This window comes from Myotis nattereri (assembly GCF_964212035.1).
Source record: "Myotis nattereri genome assembly, chromosome: 13".
NCBI lineage: Eukaryota > Metazoa > Chordata > Mammalia > Chiroptera > Vespertilionidae > Myotis > Myotis nattereri.
The window spans coordinates 23,060,757-23,084,551 of record NC_138088.1 but is presented as its reverse complement, the minus strand read 5'-3'; the positions used below and the strand labels follow the sequence as shown (position 1 = coordinate 23,084,551).

Sequence of the window (23,795 nt, the reverse complement as noted above, 5' to 3'; positions counted from 1 at the left end):
GGTACAGTTTAATTAGTCAAGCCTCTTTTGGGGCATTCTCTTGCCCACTTGCCAAATCAATGGGATTATTTCCTCACGCCTTACTAAGTGCTTTTGGGTAAACTACTGTTATATAGTTTATTATATTGTTTTGGAGTCATTTTTGTACATCTGAGTAGGGTTTTTTTTCCTTGTTGTTTTTTTAAATATATTTTATTGATTTTTCACAGAGAGGAAGGGAGAGAGATAGAGAGTTAGAAACATCGATGAGAGAGAAACATCGATCAGCTGCCTCCTGCACATCTCCCACTGGGGCTATGCCCGCAACCCAGGCACATGCCCTTGACCGGAATCGAACCTGGGACCTTTCAGTCCGCAGGCCGACGCTCTATCCACTGAGCCAAACCGGTTTTGGCCATCTGAGTGTTTTATATGTGCATCTTTGAGTATTTTGAAGGAGGTACCATCTATTCATAGTTTCATCCCCCAGATGGTCTACGGTGCTGGGGTTTTAGACTAATCACACTTTGGTTTCCTAGTAATTAAAACATGTAATTTCAGGATAAGTGCTTGCAGATATAAAAAGGATTAGAAAAATAATTTTAATGACATTTTCTATTATGAGAATGGTTTCAAAATTCTTCTGCTCTAAATTCATCTTCTTTACCCTATATCCTAATACCCTAGCCTAGACCCAGAAATCAGTCTACTCATTAACCCCAGAAATGCATTCCACTTACTTCTTCTTAACCAAATATATTTTCTAAAAATAGGATTTCATGAACCTGATTCTGGAATGCAAACTTTATTTAGTGATCTTTGAATCATCTGTAGTTTTGAGTACAATTTTCTGTAATTTTTAATGAGTTTCCTTGCTTTAGAAACATGCTTGTTATTTTTCAGAAGATTTTATGGGGGAAAAAAGAGTGACCTAGATAAGATCTTCTCAATTTAAAGGAAAAAAAGAAAAAGAACAAGACTAGAACTCAGGGTCATGGAGAGATGGAAGAAGTGTGCTTTGGCACGCACAAATGAAATGTATTTTCAAAGCTTTCCAGGATCGACCAGCAAGCAGATGGCAGTAAAGCATGTAAGAGGGGGCGTGCTCCTATTTTGAGATTTATATTTTTTCTAATGGGAAATTATGGGCGAAATGATGACAAATAGTTTTGGATTTGCAATGCTATTTCTCATTTTATATAACAACTCAGCTTTTAAATAGTAAATCATGAATTCTAAATGGCTCATGCCTCATCTTTCTGTAAAATATGTAAAGTTCATGAATTTGAATCATCATATCAAACAGGAAGGAATACAAACTCAATTCATATACCTGATGGAAATTATATTTTGGAGGTACCATTAATAGTAATATATTTCAGCAGTAATCTATAGGCTGAACTTCTATCAAGTTTTTTGAAAGCTCAGCTTCAGGTAACATGAAAAATTAGCATATAATTAAATCATAAAATTTACATGGATTATACCATGTGAATGATGGTGAGTGTGTGAAAATAAGAAAAGTAAACAGCAGACTGGTGTAAATACTTTTTACACATCTAAAGTATTATAATGTTGAGAAAATGAAGACTAAATGTCTAATACAGAATAAAGATACAATATTTTAAAATGCATATATGTAATAAAATACACATGCTGTGTCTATCTGTGCATGCCTATAAACATGTATGTATGCATACACACATATTTTCTGTGTGTATAGATTGTGACAATTTAAAATATACTTTTCTTTGAAAACTGAAAGGATACCAATCTTGTATAGGTTGTATTGATTTATAAATTCTTTTGCAAAATATAAATGTAAAAAAAAACACCGATTTGTTTACCTTTAATAATAACTACACATAATTTCCAAATTACTCACTTTTGATTTGTGTTCTTCACTTTCATCATACATTCCAAGTTGCCCATCTGAATAGAGAAGGCATAGGTGTTTGAAGGTAAACCCCAATTCTGGCATTTACTAGTATGACCGCTGAGAAGCTATTTCACCTTTCTAAATTTCATTTTTTTCAAGTATTAAAGTAAACGAGACAAGCCAATAAACAATCTAGGAGGCATACTGTTGTGAAGATAAAAGACAGGCAAGAAACAGTCTATGGGGCTTAGTTCCCTGCCCTCTAGTCTTGATGGTAATTCTTTGCTTGCATTTTTGTAACTATGTTCTTTTAAGAATGTTAGCTCACTGCGGGAGAGTCCAAAGTCAGGCTATTGAGGTCCTAAACATTTCAAATTTATAAGTATACTGTTATCATTTTTACAAAATTTGTCTTCATGAATGTAAGTTCCCATAACATTCATGATGCTTCACTTTAACTTAAATTTATAATCTTGTTCCATGTCCTTCTCAAAGTCACTGATAACTGAATCCAATACTGATATAAAATATTTTATTACTGTACCCACTCTAAAGAAATGATATACTATTATTAAAAATGAGTAGAAAAGTTAGATGTTATTTCTACCATGGTCATTTTATAGCAGACTGAAACTCAGGGTCACCGAAGAATTCATGAAAGTTCATCTAAATCTATAATGTTCTATCATATTCCACTTCTAAAATTATATATGGAAATAAAATCTTTCAAAGCCTGCATTTCTATGTTACGGTGGGAATATAAATTAATCATAAAATTATTTTAACTTGCAATGCCATATGAATTTCATTTTATGAAAATTATAGGGTTCAATTCAGAGTTCCGCCTGTACTCTTTCTGAAGTCTGAAAATCATGCTCTAAGTATTATTTCTCACCCAAGTGTCTTATAAAACATGATTCATTCTAGTATCTCTGAAGTAAATAAAAATAAGTTGTACCTATGTAGCATATCTTTAAGAAATCTGGTAAGATTTCTCACTAGTTTACATGCAACTTTTTACACTCCAATTGAGTTGTTAACCTACATGGACATGTAAGATGTGGTGGAATAAAGAGGTTTTAAGCATCTTCTACAATATGATATTAGTTCTGGGCAGTACTCACAGCTGACATGATGAGCTCTCCCCCCAGGCTCTGGATCTCAGCTTTAACTTGGCTGCAGATTTTCAGTTGGTGAGAGTAGAATTTAATCTGTTCTAGGTAAGCCAGCAAGTCCTGTTTGCATGACGGATCTGGACACTAAATATGCATAAAAGATAAAAGTGGAAATAGCAAAATTAATAATAACTAGATCAAAGTGAGGAAATATTGACATTTCAGGTGACTTATAAGCAATTTTATTTTCATTGAGCTCCAATTCTCAGACCAAGGCCATGCTTCCTCCATTAGAGGAGTTTATTCATGTTTTGATTTTAATTACTTCAGCACAGACAAAAGAACGATTAAAGAAATATCCAAACATGAAGAGGTACATAAAATAATGCATTTAATTTATGATAAGGTTAGAAGTGTTCAGATTATATTTTTAGGTAAATCCAAGATAAATGCAATTATTCCTTTAACCTAGAGTTGCAATTAGAACACTCTTCTGAACTCATAATTCTGCATTGTCTGTGCTTTGCTATTTACATGAGCATAAAAAATCATCTGCAAAAAACTATATATTATGTTCTCTTAATTTCAGCATTTAATGCTCTTAGCTATTACAAACAAAAGAAATCAGTCCACCTTAAATAACAGCTGTGGATCTACCTGGAGCTAAGAAACAGAAGGCATGCATCCATGTTTTATAGATGTGCTAAATTTCTTTACCTATGTTATATTCACTTCTGTAAGGAACTATCTGGAATACAGCTTTGAGCTTCATCATAACATAAATATCTATGGTCTGTGTTTAATCTTTGTGTTCTTTCTTCTATGTAATTAAAATAGGTTTTTAAAATTCCCAATAACTTAATTCTAATTCAAATGCATTTTCATAAGGATGCTGAAATATGGAGAGTAATTTTCTGTAAAGATATTCATTGCAGTATTACTTATAATAGCAAAATTTGAAAATAACTTAAATGTCCTAAAAGAGTAAAAAGATTAAAGGTGAATGCTCTTCATATAATGTGATATTACATAGTCTACAAGAAAATAATATTTCCAAAGGATGTGGAAAATGTTTTGGAAAAGTGAAAAAAAAAAACACAGTATTTAAAATATATTATGTTGTTTAATTAAATGGTATAAAACAAAATGGTTGCATTATGTTTAAAATATACACTACTGATAAACTAAAATGCAAAATCCTATACAATAAAAGCCTACTATGCAAATTGACTGAACAGCAGAACAACTGGTGGAATGACTGGTCGCTATGATGTGCACTGACCACCAGGGGGCAGATGCTCCATGCAGGAGATGCCCCCATTCCACAGGTCCCAGGCCAGCCAAGGTGGGTGCCAGCAGGGGCCCCCTGATCACCCCGCCGGTCACCCCACAGATTGGCCCTGATCGCCGGCCAAGCCTAGGGACCCTACCCATGCATGAATTTCATTCACCAAGCCTCTAGTAAAATATAAGATAGGATAAAAGATCAGAAAGCCTTCCTGGAATTTCTGCTTTTACCTAGTAGTCAATAAGCTGGAGTGCTGCCAGAAAATACCTGAGAATCCCTTTTATATTTGCTGAATAGACTACTCTACATAGCTCCGGAATGTGTGGACAAGATGAAACCATGGGAACCTTGAATAAAAGTTAATCAACAAATGTAGCAAAGAAATAAACTCTTCTGCATAAATACTATCAATCTGCTAGAGAGGCATGGACATATGAAACATGTGTTAACCAGCCAGGGCTACCACCAGACAAGATGAGAGAGATCTTGATTTTAACTGTGTTTTTAAAATTTTAAATGAGGAAGTAAGAGTAATCCCCCAAATCTCACAGAAAGGGTTAAATTATAACTAATTAAGGAAAGGGACCAGAAAAAGTGAGAGACAGAGACAGAAAAAGAGAGAGAGATGAAGGGGAGGAGGAAGAAGAGGAGGATAGGTTGCAAGTGTACAATTCTATGATACAACACTTATATATTGCATTGTGTGCCCATCACCAAAATTCAAATCCTCTTCTGCCATCATATATTTGACTCCCTTTCCTCTGTAGTTCCTCTCAGCCCTATTCCCTTTGGTAACCAGCATACTGTTGTCTGTGTCTATGAATTTTTGTTTCTTTGTTTTCCTTACTTGTTCTTGTTGCTTTCAGTTTTTTATATCCCACATCTGAGTGAAATCATATGGTTCTTGGCTTTTTCTAACTTATTTTGCTTATCATGATTGGATAAAGAAGATGTGGTACATATTTACAATGGAATACTACTCAGTCATAAGAAAATATTAAATACTGCCATTTGCAACAACATGGATTGATCTTGAGAATATGGTGTATTCTCAGATCTAATTATTGTCCTTTTGCACATTTGCAAACTAAGTTTTGATAGAGCATATAAATCATCTAAAGATAATTTGAATTTTGTATTCTGTTTCATTCCCTGTGTTAAATCTCTTCTACATGACATTCATTGAAAACACCATTTTCTTTGTTCTCATTGAGTAACAGCCTTATCTATTTTTTGTTCTTATGGATGAACTCAATGAAAATCTCTGACATGTAGTGTTTTATTTGCCATATACTGTTCCAGGTACTTTGCCTATACTAACTATTTTTAATAATCACACAACTACATGAGGTATGGTCTCTCATTATCCCCACTTAGCAAAGAAGGAAGCTGAGGCACAGATATATTAATTGATTGCCCAATTAATAAATGGCAGAGCTATTATTCAAACTGACATCATCTGGCTATACTTACCTACCTCTATAATCTAGGAACAGTATTAGTCTTCTTACCAGTTTTATCTTATACTAGAGGCCTGGTGCATGAAAATTCGTGCATTCAGCCAAGCCTGTGTCCTCTCACAGTCCGGGAGTCCTTGCCTGTGGGAGGTAACCAGGTGGGCCGATCAGGGGACTGCACTGGCTGCAAGCGGCCGGCTCCACCCCCTGCTGACCTGTTGTTCCTCCATTCAGTTGATTTGCATATTACTCTTTTATTATATAGGATAGTGAACAGTAAATTGCCACCCTGATTTGTAAATTGATTCTTAAATGGACACTCTTATCTATAGGATTTTTTTCTTAAAAACCAGCACCACTATATCACAGATGATAAAATTGAACTTGCAAATTAATAATTAGACCCTTAACCAATTACCAATGTTGCCACCACCAAGAAAAGCATACAATCTCTTCTCAAGGGATTCTTTCAAAGCCATACTCAAAGAGTTTAGAATTCTGTTAAGAAAGATTCAAATGAGCAGAAAATGTGAAGTTGAACTTTTGAAATTAAAAGTTGCCTGAGCTAGCTTTACCCTTTACTTCCAGAATTAATGAAAATCTTGCTTACACCTAACAATGCTAGTCAGATTTATAACTGAAGGACTAAAAGCATACTAATTGGTCAATTCTATAATGCAAAATTTATTACAGCCTTCTTCCTATTGACATTTGGAAAGCTTTTCTGATTGGTTTTGACCACCTAAAAGCAGAATCAGGAGAATGAATCATTCCCACTCGAAGAATGCTCCTCTAATGGATATAAAAGAGATGGTATGTACACAATGGGATATTGCTCAGCCATAAAAAAGAACAAAACCTCTCCATGTGCAACAATATAGATCAACCTAGAGAGTATTATGCTAAGTGAAATAAGTCAGGCAAAGACAAATCCCATATGATTGCACTTACATGTGGAATCTAAATAAAGAAAAAATCAAAAAGTAAAACTCATAGATACAGAGAACAAACTGATGGTTGTCAGGAGGGAGGGGAGTTGGGGCCATGGATGAAAAAGGGGAGGGGACTAGATGTGCAAATTGCCAGTCACGGAGATATAAACAGCACAGGGAATACAGTCAATAATATTGCAATTATGTATGATGTCAGGTGGGTACTAGGCTTATCAGGGTGACCTCCTCATATAAGTTATATAAATGTGTAATTATGATGTACACCTAGAACTAATATACTATTGTATGTCAACTATAATTGAAAAATTAAAAAAAATATTTTTAAAAATGTTCCTATTTGCCAAAACTCCTTTATTAAAGTCAAATAATCTTTCCCCTATTTTTTTTTATATGATGGTGATGAAAAAAAAAAAAGTTTGAGCCTTATATTTGTAAAACATTCTTGGCCTTGACTTTTAAAAAAATAAAATTTTCATAAAATATCTTTTAAAGGAACTCTGCTCAGGATTTCAAGACAAATCCAGTGGTAGACTATCATAACAGTGTGGGTATTTCCCAGTTTATTAAGATGTTGACCAGGACATCTGGTTAGCTTTTTAATGCATGGATATATATTTTTTCTAAATTTATAACTACTAAGACTCTCACTACAGGCAAGCAGATGGCATGCCAGCCTAAGTGGGTTTCTCATGCTAAACCAGCTTTCACTCTTCTAGCAAGATGCTTGGTCCCAATGCAGAATCCTTCATTTAGGAGTGAGAAGAAAAGTAAAACACATTACCTTTAAGTTTCAATTTTAAGAGTGAATTAGAAAAGTGAATACTTTAAAGACCTTTATTCTAAAACTCAGCTATTTTTTGCCACAATAGAATATAAACTTTATTTTAAAAACATAATGACTTTTGCAATTACAGACAACAGTTTAATTTCTGCTAAACTGGCAAAGTTTGCTAACCAAAAGTATGAGGTGTCATTGTGACTGCTAGAATAGAAATTTTGAGTAACCAGTGATAACAAGAACAGTGTGTCCAGGACCTTTCCCTCCCCAGGGTGGACTCATTTCCCTACCAGTGCTCCAGCCCAGAGGCTGGCTATAGGACCAGCACCACTGTATCATAGCTGATAAAACTGAACCTTCCTCGGGGTCACATAGCATCAATTGTCCCATTTGTTTCTGCACTTTTAATGTTTTCACCCTTGAATCGATCAACATAAAATCCCTGAAAATAAAAACCCTTCTTCAACCCTGTAACCCCATCTGCCTCTCTTGTTATTCGGTAACATGCCTTCTAACAATTGTCAATGCTGCCCTTTTGGTGTTCTCAGTTTTTGTTCTTGGGTATCATTTCACTCTTACCCTCTTCCTGGATAATAGTATACACTGTCGTGGCTTCAGCTATCACTTACAAAATAAAAAATAATAATAATAATTATCAATCATCCAGTTCTGTCTTCAGAAGTTCCATATACCTATTGCATTTATTCATTTTATTGTCTTATCAACATTTCACATCCAACACATGGAACCCTCAACTATCTCATAATCCATCTTGCCTACGATAAAACTATTTTTCTATTCAATTTACTATCTCAATAAAGAGGGCTTTTCCTCACTCTATCAAATTTGGTTAGTCATCAGTTTGAGATGATTTTACATGTAGAAATCTCAGTATACTTTGAACATTTTCCTTCTTTGCTATGTCTATCTTTGCTGCACTTTAGCAAACTGAGGTTTCTAAAACACAGAAGAAAAGCGTATCTATGGAAGGTATAGCTAAAACGAACAGTGGGACTTGCTCTGGCTGGGTGGCTCAGGTGGTTGGAGCATCGTTCCATGTACCAGAAGACTGATTCCAGGTCAGGGCATATACTTAGGTTGTAGGTATAGTTCCCACAATCAATGTTTCTCTCTTTCTCTCCCTTTGTCCCTAAAATCATTAAAAACATATCCTCAGGTGAAGAAGAAAAATACAGTGGAGCTCTTTTATTATGTCAGAGATAAAGGACAACAGACTCATATGGTCTACACTGACTGCTGACCTGTGAGAGTTATATTTGGAAAACTATGGTCTGACATTTTTTAGTGCACAGACTAAAATTATCTTGAATTTAAGAATTGTTTTCAATTCATTTTCAGTTTCAACTTGGATTGGACATAATATAGAAAACCAGAAATTTTGGATTCAGTCATTTGGTCACATATTAGCACAGAGTTTGTCTTTAACCATAAATACTAAATACTAAAAAATTAATAAAATATTTATAATGCTTAAAGTAGCTAGACACTGAATATGTGTGTGTGTGTGTGTGTGTGTATATATATATATATATATATGTATATATATATATATATATATATATATATATATACTCAAGAATGTTTAAAACTATTAGTTATTATTTCTTATTTATTTCTCCTCCTTATATCCACAAATACAACATATAATAAGAGAAAATTCTTCATGTTTTAAGAAATAGAGGATAAAAGAGTAAATAATAATAAGCATCCCAATAAAAGTATATAAGCTATAAATAATATGGAATAGTTACAAAGTCAAAAAGAATAGTGCCCCTTTCCCCCAAAGGGAGATAAATATGCATTATAAAGTTGAATAATATGAAACCTGCAAAGTAATACATCTCAGTTTGAAATATCAACTAAATATGCCTATACCATAACTAAAAACTGACTTTCCTAACTTTCATGTTAGGCAAAAGGTAACTTTAATAATCTAGATGCTGCCTAGAAAACGGAAATACAGATGAGAGAAACGTAAAGGAAAATACCAACTATATAAATCATCAGTCTCTATAAGCATTATATACCTATACATTTTAAATCTTCACTTTAGTACTCTAATAATTACTACTTACAATTTTACATAGGGTGCCAGAATATATTGTTGACTCAGAAAGTATAACATAATAGAATTCTGAAAAGTATTACTTTTTGAAGAGCAAAAATAAGAAATATAAGGTATTAAGGAAAAATGTTAACACTGGATATTAAATCCAATGGAATACATTTGAAATTCAAAAAATATATTTGATATTTAAAATAATTTGAATATGTGAAACTCAAAATCTTAGAAATAATCAAGTCCTAAGTAGTAACAATAATGCACTAAGCTTCCTTAGAATGAATTGTCCACTACTTATGCATTAATTACTGAATAAAATTTAAAAATAATTCAGTAATAAAAAATAATCCAATAGAGTAAAATTTCAACTCTTAAAAATTAACATTGAAATGGCAGAAAACAATTTCTAGACGTTCACCACATGCATTTGTAGAAAATTCACCTGGTTGGCAATCTGTCGAGCAAGGACATCCATCCTTGATCCTGATTCTGATATCATTTTAGCTGCATAGATCACATCGGTCGTGTGCTTTAATGGTCCTTTGCCCCTTAAAGTAAAAGAATACATGTTAGTTGAAGTGGTTCATGCTAATATACACATACACACATCCTATAAACACACAGATTTGCACTCCAAAGTACTGGCTATTAGCTTTATATACTTCAGTTTTAGATAGGTCTCAATTAGACTTCAGTATTAAGTAAGACAAAATAAAATAAAGGCCTATTGTATTAAGATGCAAGAAATACTGCCAAGGAGATGGATTACTTTCAATCTTTATTCCCAGGTATTTCTTATAATAAACCTCAGTCTAAAAATACTCTTAGAAAATGTAGATACCTTAAGGCAAACACATTTTTCTAATTCTAGGAGGAAATGTGAGATTTAAAATTTGATATATGTCCAACAGCAATTTTGATCAGACTTTTAGTCTTGTTCTTTCTAATTCTTTTTTAAAGAGTATTTTGGTTAATTGCATTTTGTTTTTAATTACATTATTTCTCCCCCACAATTAATTCATAGTAATAATCATTGAGTATGAACCTGAAGTCATACTATCTTGTACTATTTACCAAAATCAGATCACTTCTTACTATTTGTCTAAGGAAATCAAGATAAATACCCACTTTGTACCTCAGTTTTTTCGGTGGTAATAGAAGCATCTACTATATAGAATCATGCTTTTATTTCTAAAAAGTGCTCAGAACATTGCTTTAAACAAAGTAAGCATTTAATAGTACAAGTTATTATTATTGTAGTTGTTACTTTAAAATAATCTTGATTTCTAATGCCACTGAATCAAAATTGTGTCCATTTAGAGCTTTTACAAGGTGGTTAAGAAGAAAGAAGTGCACTGCCTACATTTTTGTAGAGGGATGAGATAAAGAGATATTTTTCTGATTTCTCTTTCCTCAGAAATAAATGAATGATTGCCTGAACGAATGTAACTGTCCATCTACCTAAAACCACTCCTCTCTCCTTACTTCCTTATGTCCAATTGCTAATCCTCTACTGAGTGTCAAATACTGGCTGTTCTAACTATTTGGGTTCTATTCCTTATTTTTCAGAGAATTGGACCCTGAAGGAAATGCTATCATAATTGCTTTTATAATTTTTTATTAAATTTATTGGGGTGACAATGGTTAATTAAATTATATAGGTTTCAAATGTATAATCTATAATAATAAAAGGGTAATATGCTAATTAGACTGGATGTCTTCCGGACGTCATTCTGGACATCCTTCCTGATGAAGCCAGGGCCAGAGGGAAACCAGCCCAGGTCCTGGGTGCCAGAGGGAAGATGCTACCAGCAGCCTGGGTCCCTGGTGCCAGAGGGAAGCCGGTGCCGGCAGCTGGGAGAAGGAAAGCCTACTCTTGCACAAATTATCATGCATCGGGCCTCTAGTTTTATAATACACCATCTGTATATTATAACATAAGCAGAGGCCCAGTGCACGAAATTTGTGCACTCAGGGCGGGTCCCTCAGCATGGCCTGCTCCCTCTCACAGTCTGGGAGCCCTCGGGGGATGTTTGACTGAGAGCTTAGGTTCACTCCCCCCAGGGCAGTCAGACATCCATAGCGCTGCCACAGAGGCAGGAGAGGCTCCCACCACCACTGCTGAGCTCACCAGCTGTGAGCCTGGCTTCTGGCTGAGCACTGCTCCCCTTGTGAGAGTGCACTGGTCACCAGGTGGCAGCTCCTGTGTTGAGAAGAATAAGGCTGAAAGCAGCTCTCCAACATTCCCTAAGGGATCTCGGATTGCGAGAGGGTGCAGGCCAGGTTGAGGGACCCCACTGGTGCATGATCGGGGCCAGGGAGGGACACGGGAGGTTAGCCAGCTGGGGAGGAACTGCAGGAGGCTCCAGGGCATGTCCAGCCCATCTTGCTCAGTCCTGATCAGCCGGACCCCAGCAGCAAGCTAACCTACCAGGTCAGATCATCTACCCCCTGGTAGTCAGTGCATATCATAGCAACTGGTCGACTAGTTGACTATCTGCCCCCTGGTGGTCAGTGCATGTCATAGTGAGCAGTTGAGCAGCCTTAGCATATCATTAGCATATTACGCTTTGATTGGTTGAGCAGATGACTAGACTACTGGACACTTAGCATATTAGGCTTTTATCACATAGGGTTGTTTTGATGCTTTGATGGGTGAAGGGAGAGTGATGAGGTGGGCAGGAGTAGTAAACTGGTCAGAGTGAGAAAAGGAAGGTTTTGAGAGGCTAACACCTAGCATAATTAGAAGAGAAAGAGAATGAAACAATCTTTGTTCATGTCTAATTTACACCTTGGACTGGTTCTGAGGGTAGATGCCCTAATGTTAAATCCAATGACTTGTTATTAGAGGACATTCTTCATTCACGAAGGCGACTATGACTGATGGAAGGGATTCATGCAGAGACAAATGATCAGAGTATTCTCTGCTTGAAAACTGAATGCCAAAACGCATGTGCCAAGTAGGCCCATTCATTGCACTTTTTCTGCGGTGCCTCTCAAATTCATTATAAGCAAGTTTCCCTATAAAATGGAACATCATGTCTAGCACAAGGGAAGCCTGGCCTCCGAAGATGGTCATCATCATACTTCTTTTTAAGTCTGCTGACACATGCTGCTTTGTCATTTTTAAAAACATCAACATTAATCAATACAGTATTTGAGTTGTTCTTATCAAATTTATGTATCAGGCGGGGCTAGATGTTAGGTCCATGGTTATGCTCAAGAGAGGCATTGCATTTCATTATTTCGATGCATCTCCAGAGAAAGTTAAACTTCAATAAAGCTGTCTCAGCTCCCGAAAGGGCAATGCATCAGCGTCCGAGGCCTTAACACAATGGACAAAGGCTGTTTCTAAGGAGAGCAGCTAACACTCTGAGTTTGAACAATGGACAAAGGGTTATATCTAAGGAATGAGGCTAATGTACCTTCCCACTCAAAATAATATATCTCCCCATATAAAATCAGTGGCCCAAGGAGAGGGAAATTACCTCTAGCTTTAAATACACACCTTGTTATGACACCACTGTCCTAAACACATGGAGAACTTAAAAGTAACGATAATACATTATGACAGACTGCAATTATTCCCTTCCCCGTGTTCCTAATTAAATGTATTGCCTGGCAAGCTTCCTACTGAATGCCACACAAAATTCACATTTTACAAATGATTCCATATCATGCCAGGCTTCCAGAGGAAGCTGCAATTACTGAAACTGTGATAAATTTTTTAACATCCTCAGCCTGAAATGTGCTATGTAATGAAGGTTTTTTAAAATCGGGAAATACATTCAAAGGTTGTTTGCTGCCTTCATTTTCATAATGGGTTCTCAGGATCTCCTGTCAGCAAATTGTGTCTTAAATCATTGAGCCTGGATCCTACAGAGAAAGACACCCAGAAGAGGAGGGGGTAGACTTTGGAAATATTTTAAAGGAACCAGAGGCCAGAAATCCTTAATAATATATTTCCCCCAGAAGGAGGGCAGATGAAACTCTGGACTAGAGTTGGCCAATTAATCATTAAATTATAGGTTAGAAGGTATAATGGGAAGGGCTGCAATCACCCAGTGATGTGCATGCCATCGAAAACTTTATTAATGCAAGTGAAAGCGGCTGAAACGTTATTTGTGCAACATACACCTTTGAGCTATGTTTGACACTGCCCCAATCTTGATTCTCATTTCTTTCCCTGTCCTCACCCCATTTCTGGCATCCACCCCTCCCTTCTTTCTCTTAATTAGCATAAGTAATAACAAGATGATACAGCTGCTCAGTAACAACTCAACCAACTGGAAAATTGCTTTAATATTAGAAAATATCAAATAGTTTCATGGACCGACTTTGTCTTTTAGGGCTTGAGAATAATTTTGAAATAATTGGTATTTTCTGCTACTAATTAAAAATAAAACAAAAAGGTTAATTACATCTTTTGTAGTCCCTAAATCTTTGATAACATATTATCCCTCATTTCAAGACCAGAATATTCCCTTTAATTCTCTTTTCCTTTGATATTTATATATAAATGCCATGACATTGTGAAAAGCTTAATAGATGAAAACAATGATAGCATATATTTTGCTACATAATAGTTAACGCATTTAGCATTTGCTATGTGCTAGGCAGCATTTTCTACACAAACTAATTTGACCATTATCATGACCCTATGATTTTTGAATTATTATTATCCTCATCACACAGATGAGGAAACTGAGGAACAAAGACGTTAAATTTATATTTGATCAAGTTCAACAGCTTTTAAGTATTGGGGATAGGATTTGAATTCAGGGGAACTGATTATCGAATCTGCTCTCAATGACTATCCTATATGTCTTTCAATAAAACACATAAAGATCAAATTATATTATTTTAAAATATCTCCTTAAGACATGATGAGAGTTACCATGAAAGCAACAGAGTGCAAACATGAGGGTTAGATTTAGGTGCTGGGTATTCAGGAGGTCCACCATAGTGACTTCATTCACACAACAGCTTCAAGGAACACGACCTAAGTTTGTCCCAGTTCCCCCAAAATATACATGTGCTGCATGACATAGACTTTTAGAATCATGTCAAATGGTTGAAATAACATCAATAGTTGGATCTCCTGGGATTTTTCTCTTAAGGTATTATTATTATTTTTAATTATCATTTTCCCAGGTGCCTTTCCCCCTCTTCCTTTCTCCCTGGATATAATCACTAGACTCAAACTCAGCCTTTACAAACACCTTATCAGAGATTGCACTTTGGTGTTTATTTCTAATACAACAAATACAACTTTTTCTCCTAGAATCTTAGTTAGACATTTGTTTTATTTAATCCTAACACTCAAGTTTAGTGCTGCAATAAAGTAGAGCGAAGTAAATATGGACTTGGGAAATACATTGTGTCTGTATCCCAGCACTGACACTTGTTAGCCATGTGGCCTTTGGTAATGACTCAGTTGGTCTGAGCTTTTTACCTCGTCATTAAAATGACGACACTTGCCACATGGGAAGGATACATACAAATCACATATTTAACACAATGTTGGGCACATATTAGGTATTCAGTAGATGTTTATTTTTTCTTTTTCTAGCCCTTTATAAGTAATGATGTTTTATTTAGTGACTAATGGTATTTTATTTATTTTATAGGTGACTTTTTAAATTTCTATGTAATAATTATAGCACTTTCCAGATAATATGGACTAGCTTGATTATATTGAATTTCTTCTTATACCTCAATATCCTTTTACTAAGAAAAAAACAAAAACAAAACTAGAGCCCCAGTGTACGAAATTTGTGCACAGGTGTGGTCCCCAGGTCTGGTCAGTGATCAGAGCCTATCGGGGCCATCACACCCAGTCCTGATCAGGGCCAGGCAGCTGGGGCCTTGGAGCTTGCCAGCTGCAGACAGGGGGGGAGAGGCCGCAGGAGTTTTGCTGGCCGGGGGGAGGGACTGGGGGCGGTTGGCTGGCTGTGGGAGCACACTGACCACCAGGGGACAGCTCCTGCATTGAGCGTCTGCCCCCTGGTGGTCAGTGAGTGTCATAGCGACTGGTCGACTAGTCGTTCCAGTCGTTAGGTCGTAACGGTCACTTAGGTTTTTATATATATAGACTAGAGGCCCGGTGTACAAAACTTTGTGCACTCGGGGGGTCCCTCAGCCCGGCCTGTGCCCTCTCACAGTCTGGGACCCCTCGGGAGATAACGGCCTGCTGGCTTAGGCCTGCTCCTGGGTGGCAGAGGGCAGGCCCAATCCCTAGGTGCAGCCCCTGGTTGGGCTCAGAGCAGGGCCGATTGAGGAGTTGGGGCGCCGCCCCCTGTCATGCACAGAGCAGGGCGGATCAGGAGGTTGCACTGTCCCCTGTCACACACAGAGCAGGGCCCATCAGGGGGCTTGGGGCTCCGTACCCTGTCATGCACAGAGCAGGGCCGATGGGGAGGTTGCGGCGCCACCCCCTGTCACGCACAGAGCAGGGCCAATCAGGGGGTTGGGGCGCTGCCCCCTGTCACACACAGAGCAGGGCCGATCAGGGGGTTGGGGCGCCGCACCCTGTCACACACAGAGCTGCAGGGCGATCAGGGGGTTGGGGACCTCCCCCCTATCAGGCACAGAGCAGGGCTGAACAGGGGGTTGGGGCGCCTTCCCCTGTCACAAACAGAGCAGGGCCGATAGGGAGGTTGTGGCCCCACCCCCTGTCACACACAGAGCTGCAGGGCAATCAGGGGGTTTGGGCGCTGCCCCCGTCACACTGATCCCGGTGCCCGGAGGCCTCGCAGCTCCGCTGATCCCAGTGCTGGGAGGAATATTACCCTTTTACTATATAGGATAGAGGCCTGGTGCATGGGTGGGGGCTGGCTGGTTTGCCCTGAAGGGTGTCCTGGATCAGGGTGGGGGTCCCCACTGGGGTGCCTGGCCAGTCTGGGTGAGGGGATGGCTGTTTGCAGCTGGTCACACACCCTTCAGGGTGGGGGTCCCCACTGGGGTGCCTGGCCAGTCTGGGTGAGGGGCTGAGGGCTGTTTTCAGGCTGGCAGGTGACTGAAGCTCCCAACCGCTCCTTTTTTTCTTTCTTTTTTTTTTTTTTATTGTGGGCCAGGTTTAGCTTTGTGGCTTGGCTCCAGCTCTTAGGCCTCCGCTGCTGAAAGCAGGTTTCTGGCCCTTGTTTACCTTCTGTATTTGAAACAATGTTGCGATCCTGCTGGCTGAAGCCCGGCGGACTAAAGCAGGTTTCTGGGGTTTTGTTTAGCTTCTATATTTGTAACATAGTTGCGTAGAGTTGCAGCTCAGAGGCCTGCAGCGGCAGGCGGGGAACGTTGGAGTCCTCCGTCACTGAAGCAAGCAAGCTTCATGTTAGTTTCAAGCTGCCTGGCTGCTGGCTGCCATCTTGGCTGGCAGTTAATTTGCATATTGCCCTGATTAGCCAATGGGAAGGGTAGCGGTCATATGCTAATTACCATGTTTCTCTTTTATTAGATAGGATATTTACACCTATAAACTGTGTGTGTGTATATGTGCATAGTCATTGTTAAGATTATTCTTTAACTCCTCATAAAAAAATTGATTTACATTTAATGGACACATTTTTTGGTAGTATGAATTTCCCAAGATTTATAACTTAGCTCTACAGTTCTCTTACTTGTAATTCTGACATTAAATACAAAAGAAAAAAACTAATTATCATGAAGCAACTGAAAATGATGAGATAAATAGAGGAAATAGACTCAAGCCAAGACACACTGTTCTTCTACTATTAAAACATGAATTTTTAATTAGGCAACTTTTTCCCCTTGGATGTTATTTTTGTCTTATAAAGTATCATCCTCAAGTTTTCAGCACCCTATAAAATTCCTTAGAAAATCAGCTAGTGAGTAAATAGCTAACTTCCTGAGTAATTAGAAGAAACTCTGAGATGCAAGTCTAAAAGAAATGTCCCATGTAAAAGGGATATATGTCTTCATATGTATGTATATATTCATATATATTCATTTCTGCTTTTCTTATTTCATATTATTCAGAGTAGCCTAACAACATCAAAATATCTTAGTCCTTATCCCAACGAAGAATATTCCTCTTTTATATCCTTAGCAAGGTGTACTGTGGGTGATGGGCTACACACCACATAGCCATTTAAGAACCCAGGCACCTTCTATTACAAGATAACCTACTTTTAAGGCATCACGACCCGTGGATGGATTCATTTCATTCAGACATCTGACACAGGAAAAGATTGAGGATATCAGAAGAGACATTAGGGATCAAGATAAGAATTAGGAAACATGCCCTAACTGGTTTGGCTCATGGATAGAGTGTCAGCCTGTGGACTGAAGGATCCCAGGTTCGATTCTAGTCAAGGGCATGTACCTTGGTTACAGGCACATCCCCAGTAGGGAGTGTTCAGGAGGCAGCTGATTGATGTTTCACTCTCATTGATGTTTCTAACTCACTATCCCTCTCCCTTCCTCTCTGTAAAAAATAATAATAATGATAATAATTAAAAAAATAAAAAATAATTAGGAAACATTACTCTGACCAATATTTTAAAATCCAGACACATAGACCCATGCAACTGCAAAGAAAGCTGGAAATGCATTTCATTTGGGCACAGGGAGAAAAGAAAACAAGGCTTTATGAACTTAGAGCATTTCTGTGCATACTACCAGGGGTGCAACAATCCTGTATTTTATTTTAGCAACAAAATCTGTGCTCCCTTTGAAGAGAATTTGGGATGCCATCAAGTAGGTGGGACAGTTTGGGAAAGTACCAAGGCTCTTCACCAATACAGCTGAAATTATAAGACCTACACTCTGCTTGGCCAGAAAACCAATTCTGGTTTTGGTTTAAAATTGTTACACTGTATATGGTCTATTATTAAAACTAAAAATGATATACAGCTACTTTGTACACGGTGATAATAGTCTTCCATGTTCAGTGTTGTATTTATGAAAAAAGGATAGGGCTGATTTTAGAGATCTTTTTGGTGATCAGCCTGAGGAGAATACTTTTAAGGTTAATAATATTAGTATTTCTGCTGTTGATGTTGTTATTGTTTGTGTGCATACAGTGTATGATTGCTATATTTGTTTATGGTATGTGTGTGCGTGCATGTGTGTGTGTGTGCACATGTGTGTGTGTAGTAAGTAGAAATTCCCTTCAAATCCAAAATTACTTTTCTAAACAAATCTGAGACCTAAGTCTTTTCTCTGGTCTTCAGCCCTCAAATTCCCTAATTTATCCTCTACTAGATAGTGTTGTATCAAACCTAGAGACTGTAAAATTCAGGGAAGGATTTTATGAAGTACCTTTAAGGGTCAAAAACCCACTAAACACCTAGGTAAAAGCAGTAGAATTAGAATGGAGTTATTTCACAAAGTTTGTTTTTAAGGCAAAAAAGAGGTCAGCTAGCCAGATATTCTGATTTTTGTGTTTAGTAAAATGATAAACCTTCTCCCGTTCTCCCTAAGTATTATTATTTTTCCTGTGTAATTTTGTATTCAAAATGTACATACGAGCAAATGTGAGTACTTCTATGTTCCAGGAACTAACTGTAAAATCACTCCGTTTTCTCACTCAGCCCTCACACCCAGAACAGCTGAATAGTGGGGTATAGGTTGTTCACTGCAAAAATTCAAGAGTTGCCATCCACATCATGGATACTACCTGTGCATCTTATAACTTATGCTGAACTACATCATCATTCTTCTTCTAGCATCTATTATCTTCACCCTATAAACAAGAACATCAAAGCTTAGAAGCCCAATGATCCTTAACTTTTCTTCAAGGTATATGAATACAGGTTAGTCTAAATTTAGGGAGATCAAATCATTAGCACTCTCAAAGCCAATTAAAAAGAAATCATGTAGGTGGAAGCATCATCATACGTTTTCTGTCAGTATGTATTTTGAAGCACTGAAATGCAATGGGTAGCTCTGAATCAGTGGGATGTTTCATGTATTACAAAGAAATATATAATAACAAGAGCGTCCTAGCCATTGTTCTTAGTGGGGTCCTATTGAAGCAACTATTTGACCAATCCCAAGGGTTATCAAAAGAATAGCCTCTTCTTTGATTGAATTTCTGTAATCCACAACCTGACACTTATCTTTCCTTTTTTTTTTTTTTTCCATTCTACTTGGGGCTGAAAGCAGATACGTTTGGGGGGAAAGAAAGTCACAGTTGTTTTTTTCCCTCTCAACTCGACTTTTGACTCAGAGAGAAATGGAGCCAGTAGTGGGAATCCAGCATTGACCATCAGAAGTTATCTAGAACCAAAAATGAAGCCAGTTGGGAATCCTAGCACTGGTGAAAGCTCTAGTATTTGAGTATACATCGTTTCCAGTGATCTACGCCCAATTTTAGATTAATTAAACAAGTTGTTTTAATATCACACCAAAAAGTCAATAGGAACTAATACAAGGAGTCCGTGTGAAGAAAGATCAGGAGAATAATAGATACAAGAGTGACACCAGCTCTGGGTTATAGAAGGAGCAGTGAGAATCAGCATCCATGCAACTAGCAACTCTAGTTTTTCCTTCAGGCCAACTCAAGAATGTCCTTCCCATCCACCACGCATCAATGTTAACATGCCTTGTCCTGGGCTACACAGGAAACACAAACCATTGTGTACATCAGATTCTAGCCTGAGGCAAGAAGAGGGAGAAATCCTACATGCCGGAAGATAGGGAAAGTTTTTCTTTTTTCTTCTTTTGGGAGAGGGAGTTTTTCCAATAATTACTATAAGTACTCATTTCTTCTTTGAGACGTACAGGCCTTGAAAACTCTGGAAAATATTCTCATAAGACATTCAGAAAGTATACCTGCTGCTTAAAGGGGTCATTTAGGGAAAAGATTATAATTATAGTTAATATCACTTAAGAAAACTTTGGAAGTAATTGGTTACTGAAACTATGAACTAAGGGATAAATTTCTCAGTGGTGGCTCTCCAGACTCATATGGGTAGCGAGGATTGACAAGGGAATCCATTTCTATCTTCTCTCATGCATAGGAAAGCAAGCTCTCCAGCACCAGCCTTTCCCCATCTCCTCCTCCCCCAAATGACTAAGTCATTAGTCATCAACACCTTTCAGGGTATAATAGAAAATCTGTACTGGGCACCAACATTTGAAAACAGGTCTTTTCTCATCTTCTACACATTACTTCTCTGAGTGTGCACATTAATCAAAGCCAATGTACTGTAAATACAACTGCACTCCCTGACTGTGGGAGTCCCTCTTATTCCTGTTGGCAGTGGCCTCAGCATTAATCATACACATGATCTCTTACAGAGCCTGGCCATTTTTTCCAGCTTCCCCTTAAACTATAGTGACATACTAGCTGCTCCTGCTTCTTTAATAGCAGCCCAAACTCGATGGGTTCAGAAAATAATTTTCCATTTATGAAAAGAATATAATTCAGCTTTTATTATTTAATGTTTGACTTTCTTAAAGCTGTCATACCTACTCTCTTCTTATGCTAGTCATGGCCCAATGTTATCCTAAGGTCTAGTTGAAGAAACATATGAGGGTGAAGGGGCCACCAACTTAGTGAAGACATCACAGTTAATAGACTGGATCCACAGGTGGTCCAAGAATCTGTCTTGCCACCAGTGTCCAGTGTTGTTGTTGATTCCAAGATGATAATACTACCAGTAGGTCTTTGGCATGCCCTCCCTCCCCTAGTCTAGTCAGATATAGCTACAGTTTATTAAGTTTTACTACATTATAAAAGCTTTCCATGTTCAGATGGCTTACTCAGATTGAGTGTGACTTGGGATATACCGTCAGCTGGTTTTCACGTTAATGTGTAAGTATTGCAGTTCTCCATTGACTTACATGCTTTATTAAATACAGTGGGGCCTTGACTTATGAGTTTAATTCATTCCGAGACCGAGCTCGTTAACTCAAATTACTCTATCAACTCAATGCAAAAAAAAATCGGCGGAGAGACAGCTGGTATCTAAAAAAACTCGTTAGTCAGGACACTCGTAAGTCAAGGCCCTACTGTAATTGTAGAGTGACCTGAAGCTGATTTTTTAAAAAAGGGTATTATTTTAAAATTTGAATGAAATAATCATCTCTAGTTTAAACATGCACATTATTTTTCATTGCATCTCTCTATAAGTCCTAATGTTTTATCTAGTGCTATGTGAGACAACATACTTAATACCTCTTTAATTAAAAGGTAGTAAAGCAATGTAATTGTAAAACAGTAGTTGCCCAGCATCATGCCCGGTTGGATGATCCATGCTCATTCTGTATGTGCTGATATTTGCCCTAAAAATCTCTTGCTTTGGAATAATATAGACCCATACAATACTTAGGTGTTTGGATCTGCTTTCATATTAAATAACTCAGTCTGCTGGGTCACATGTTGCTATCAAACTTTGTTAAAAAAAAACATATATAAACTACTTTAGAATTGTATGCTTAATGATTTATTTCTCATTCAACCAAAATTACTTAAGAAAGACAAATAAAAGAAAATCTAAGTTTAGATGTTTAGATATTTATCCTCCCTTTCTTCTGCCCTTCCTTTTTTCCCCACCTTCCTTCCTTTTTTTTTACTCTCTAGACCTTTTTGCTCTGTGGTAGAATTGGGTACTTTGGCCGTGCCCCAGTAGTGTGCCGTGGTTCAATGTCAGAACATATTAAACCATGGATCTCCTTCCCCCCTTTCCATAGGGAGCTTATTTCATTCAAGGCCTGCCAGTTCCCTATTTCTAAAAATAGGCATCAAATGTTTGCCAATTTATTTATTTTTTAAAGCTTATTGACTGAGATGGCTGCTGTTCTCTCCTGCCAAGAACTCCTCCCTAAATCTCAGTGTTTTATTTTTGAAAATGTTTCTTGAAATGTGAGATCCTGGACCTCCAAGTAAGTGGGGTTATTTAGGAAGAAGAAAATAGGAAACAAACAGCCACATGATAGGATGTTACCCTGAATAAAATCAGAATGTGTAGCTCTAAAGTGGGAGCTTATAGAATTCATTTCTATAGCTTACACTGCTGCTGAATATATATATATATTTTTCCTGAATGGGAAATAATGATATTTTCCCACAGGATAAACTCATTAATATTTTTACTATCCAATGGGATCAGTTCCAAGAAGGCTAACATATTTATACCAGAAGTTGGCATTCTGAAGACATCCCCTCATAGCATTTAACTTTTGGTGCTTTAAGCAGAAATATCCACAGTTTTAGGCAGATAGGTTGCTTTGGAGACTTTTTTCATCCTTCTCTTTCAAGCATAGAATGAGATAACACAGGTCTCACCTTCATTCTCTCTCAATATATATGTATTTATGTCACATGTATACTATTGTGCTAATATTAAATTATGTACATTATAAAACAAATATAGAAATATAAACACCATACACAAGAATAAACTCAAAATGGATAAAATATTTAAATGTAAGTTGTGAAACCATAAAAATCTAAGAAGAAGACATAGCAGTAATATCTCAGACATCTCTCATAGCAATATATCTGATATATCCTGGAAACAAGGGGAATAATAAACAAATGGAACTATATCAAACTAAAAGGCTCCTGCACAACAAAAGATGTCATCAACAAAATGCAAAGGGAACCCACCGAATGGGAGGACATATTCACCAATGACACATCTGATAAGGAGTTAATATCCAAAATATATAAAGAACTTATACAAGTCAACACCAAGAAGACAAACAATCCAATTAAAAATGGGCAAAGTACTTGAATAGACACTTCTCCAAAGAGGACATACAGATGGCCAATTAATAGATAAAAATATGCTCAAAATCACTCATCATCAGAGGAAGGCAAATTAAAACCATAATGAGATATCACCTCACATCTGCCAGAACGGCTTCATCAATAAATCAGCAATAAACAAGTGCTGGAGAGGATGCAGAGAAAAGGGAACCTTAGTACACTGTTAGTTTAATGTTACTCATAATAGTAAATTTCAATTGTATTGTACAAACTAAAGAGCACTTTTCTACAAATTATTTAATTTTGATATACGTAACAAAACCTGCAGTATAGAATGACAGAGACTGTCAGCCCCAATTACAAAAGAAAATACTGATGCTCATATGAGCTAGTGGCCCAATCTAGTGAACATATTCAGGAATTGGCTGACCAGGAGGTCAGTAAAATCTGTTATTTCTGATTCTTGCCCTATGCTATCCCAGGTTGCCAGTTCCTTTTATTCTCAAACACAACCCCTCCTTCTCCTGTCTTTAATCATGAAAGATTCCAGTTTTCTAAGGCTTTTTAGGAAATGCTATTTATCTT

At 37.2% G+C, this 23,795-nt stretch overlaps 1 protein-coding gene across 1 annotated transcript in view; it reads right to left on the bottom strand.

Annotated features, from left to right (window-relative positions):
- The window catches only part of CTNNA3 (catenin alpha 3), a 1,265,562-nt gene that overhangs the window by 52,956 nt on the left and 1,188,811 nt on the right, over positions 1-23,795 (bottom strand). Inside the window, exons 16-17 of the mRNA XM_081105050.1 lie at positions 9,975-10,080; positions 2,983-3,117 (exon numbers count right to left, since the gene is read on the bottom strand). Of these exons, the coding sequence (XP_080961176.1) occupies positions 2,983-3,117; positions 9,975-10,080 (241 nt within the window). The remainder of the gene's footprint in view (positions 1-2,982; positions 3,118-9,974; positions 10,081-23,795) is intronic.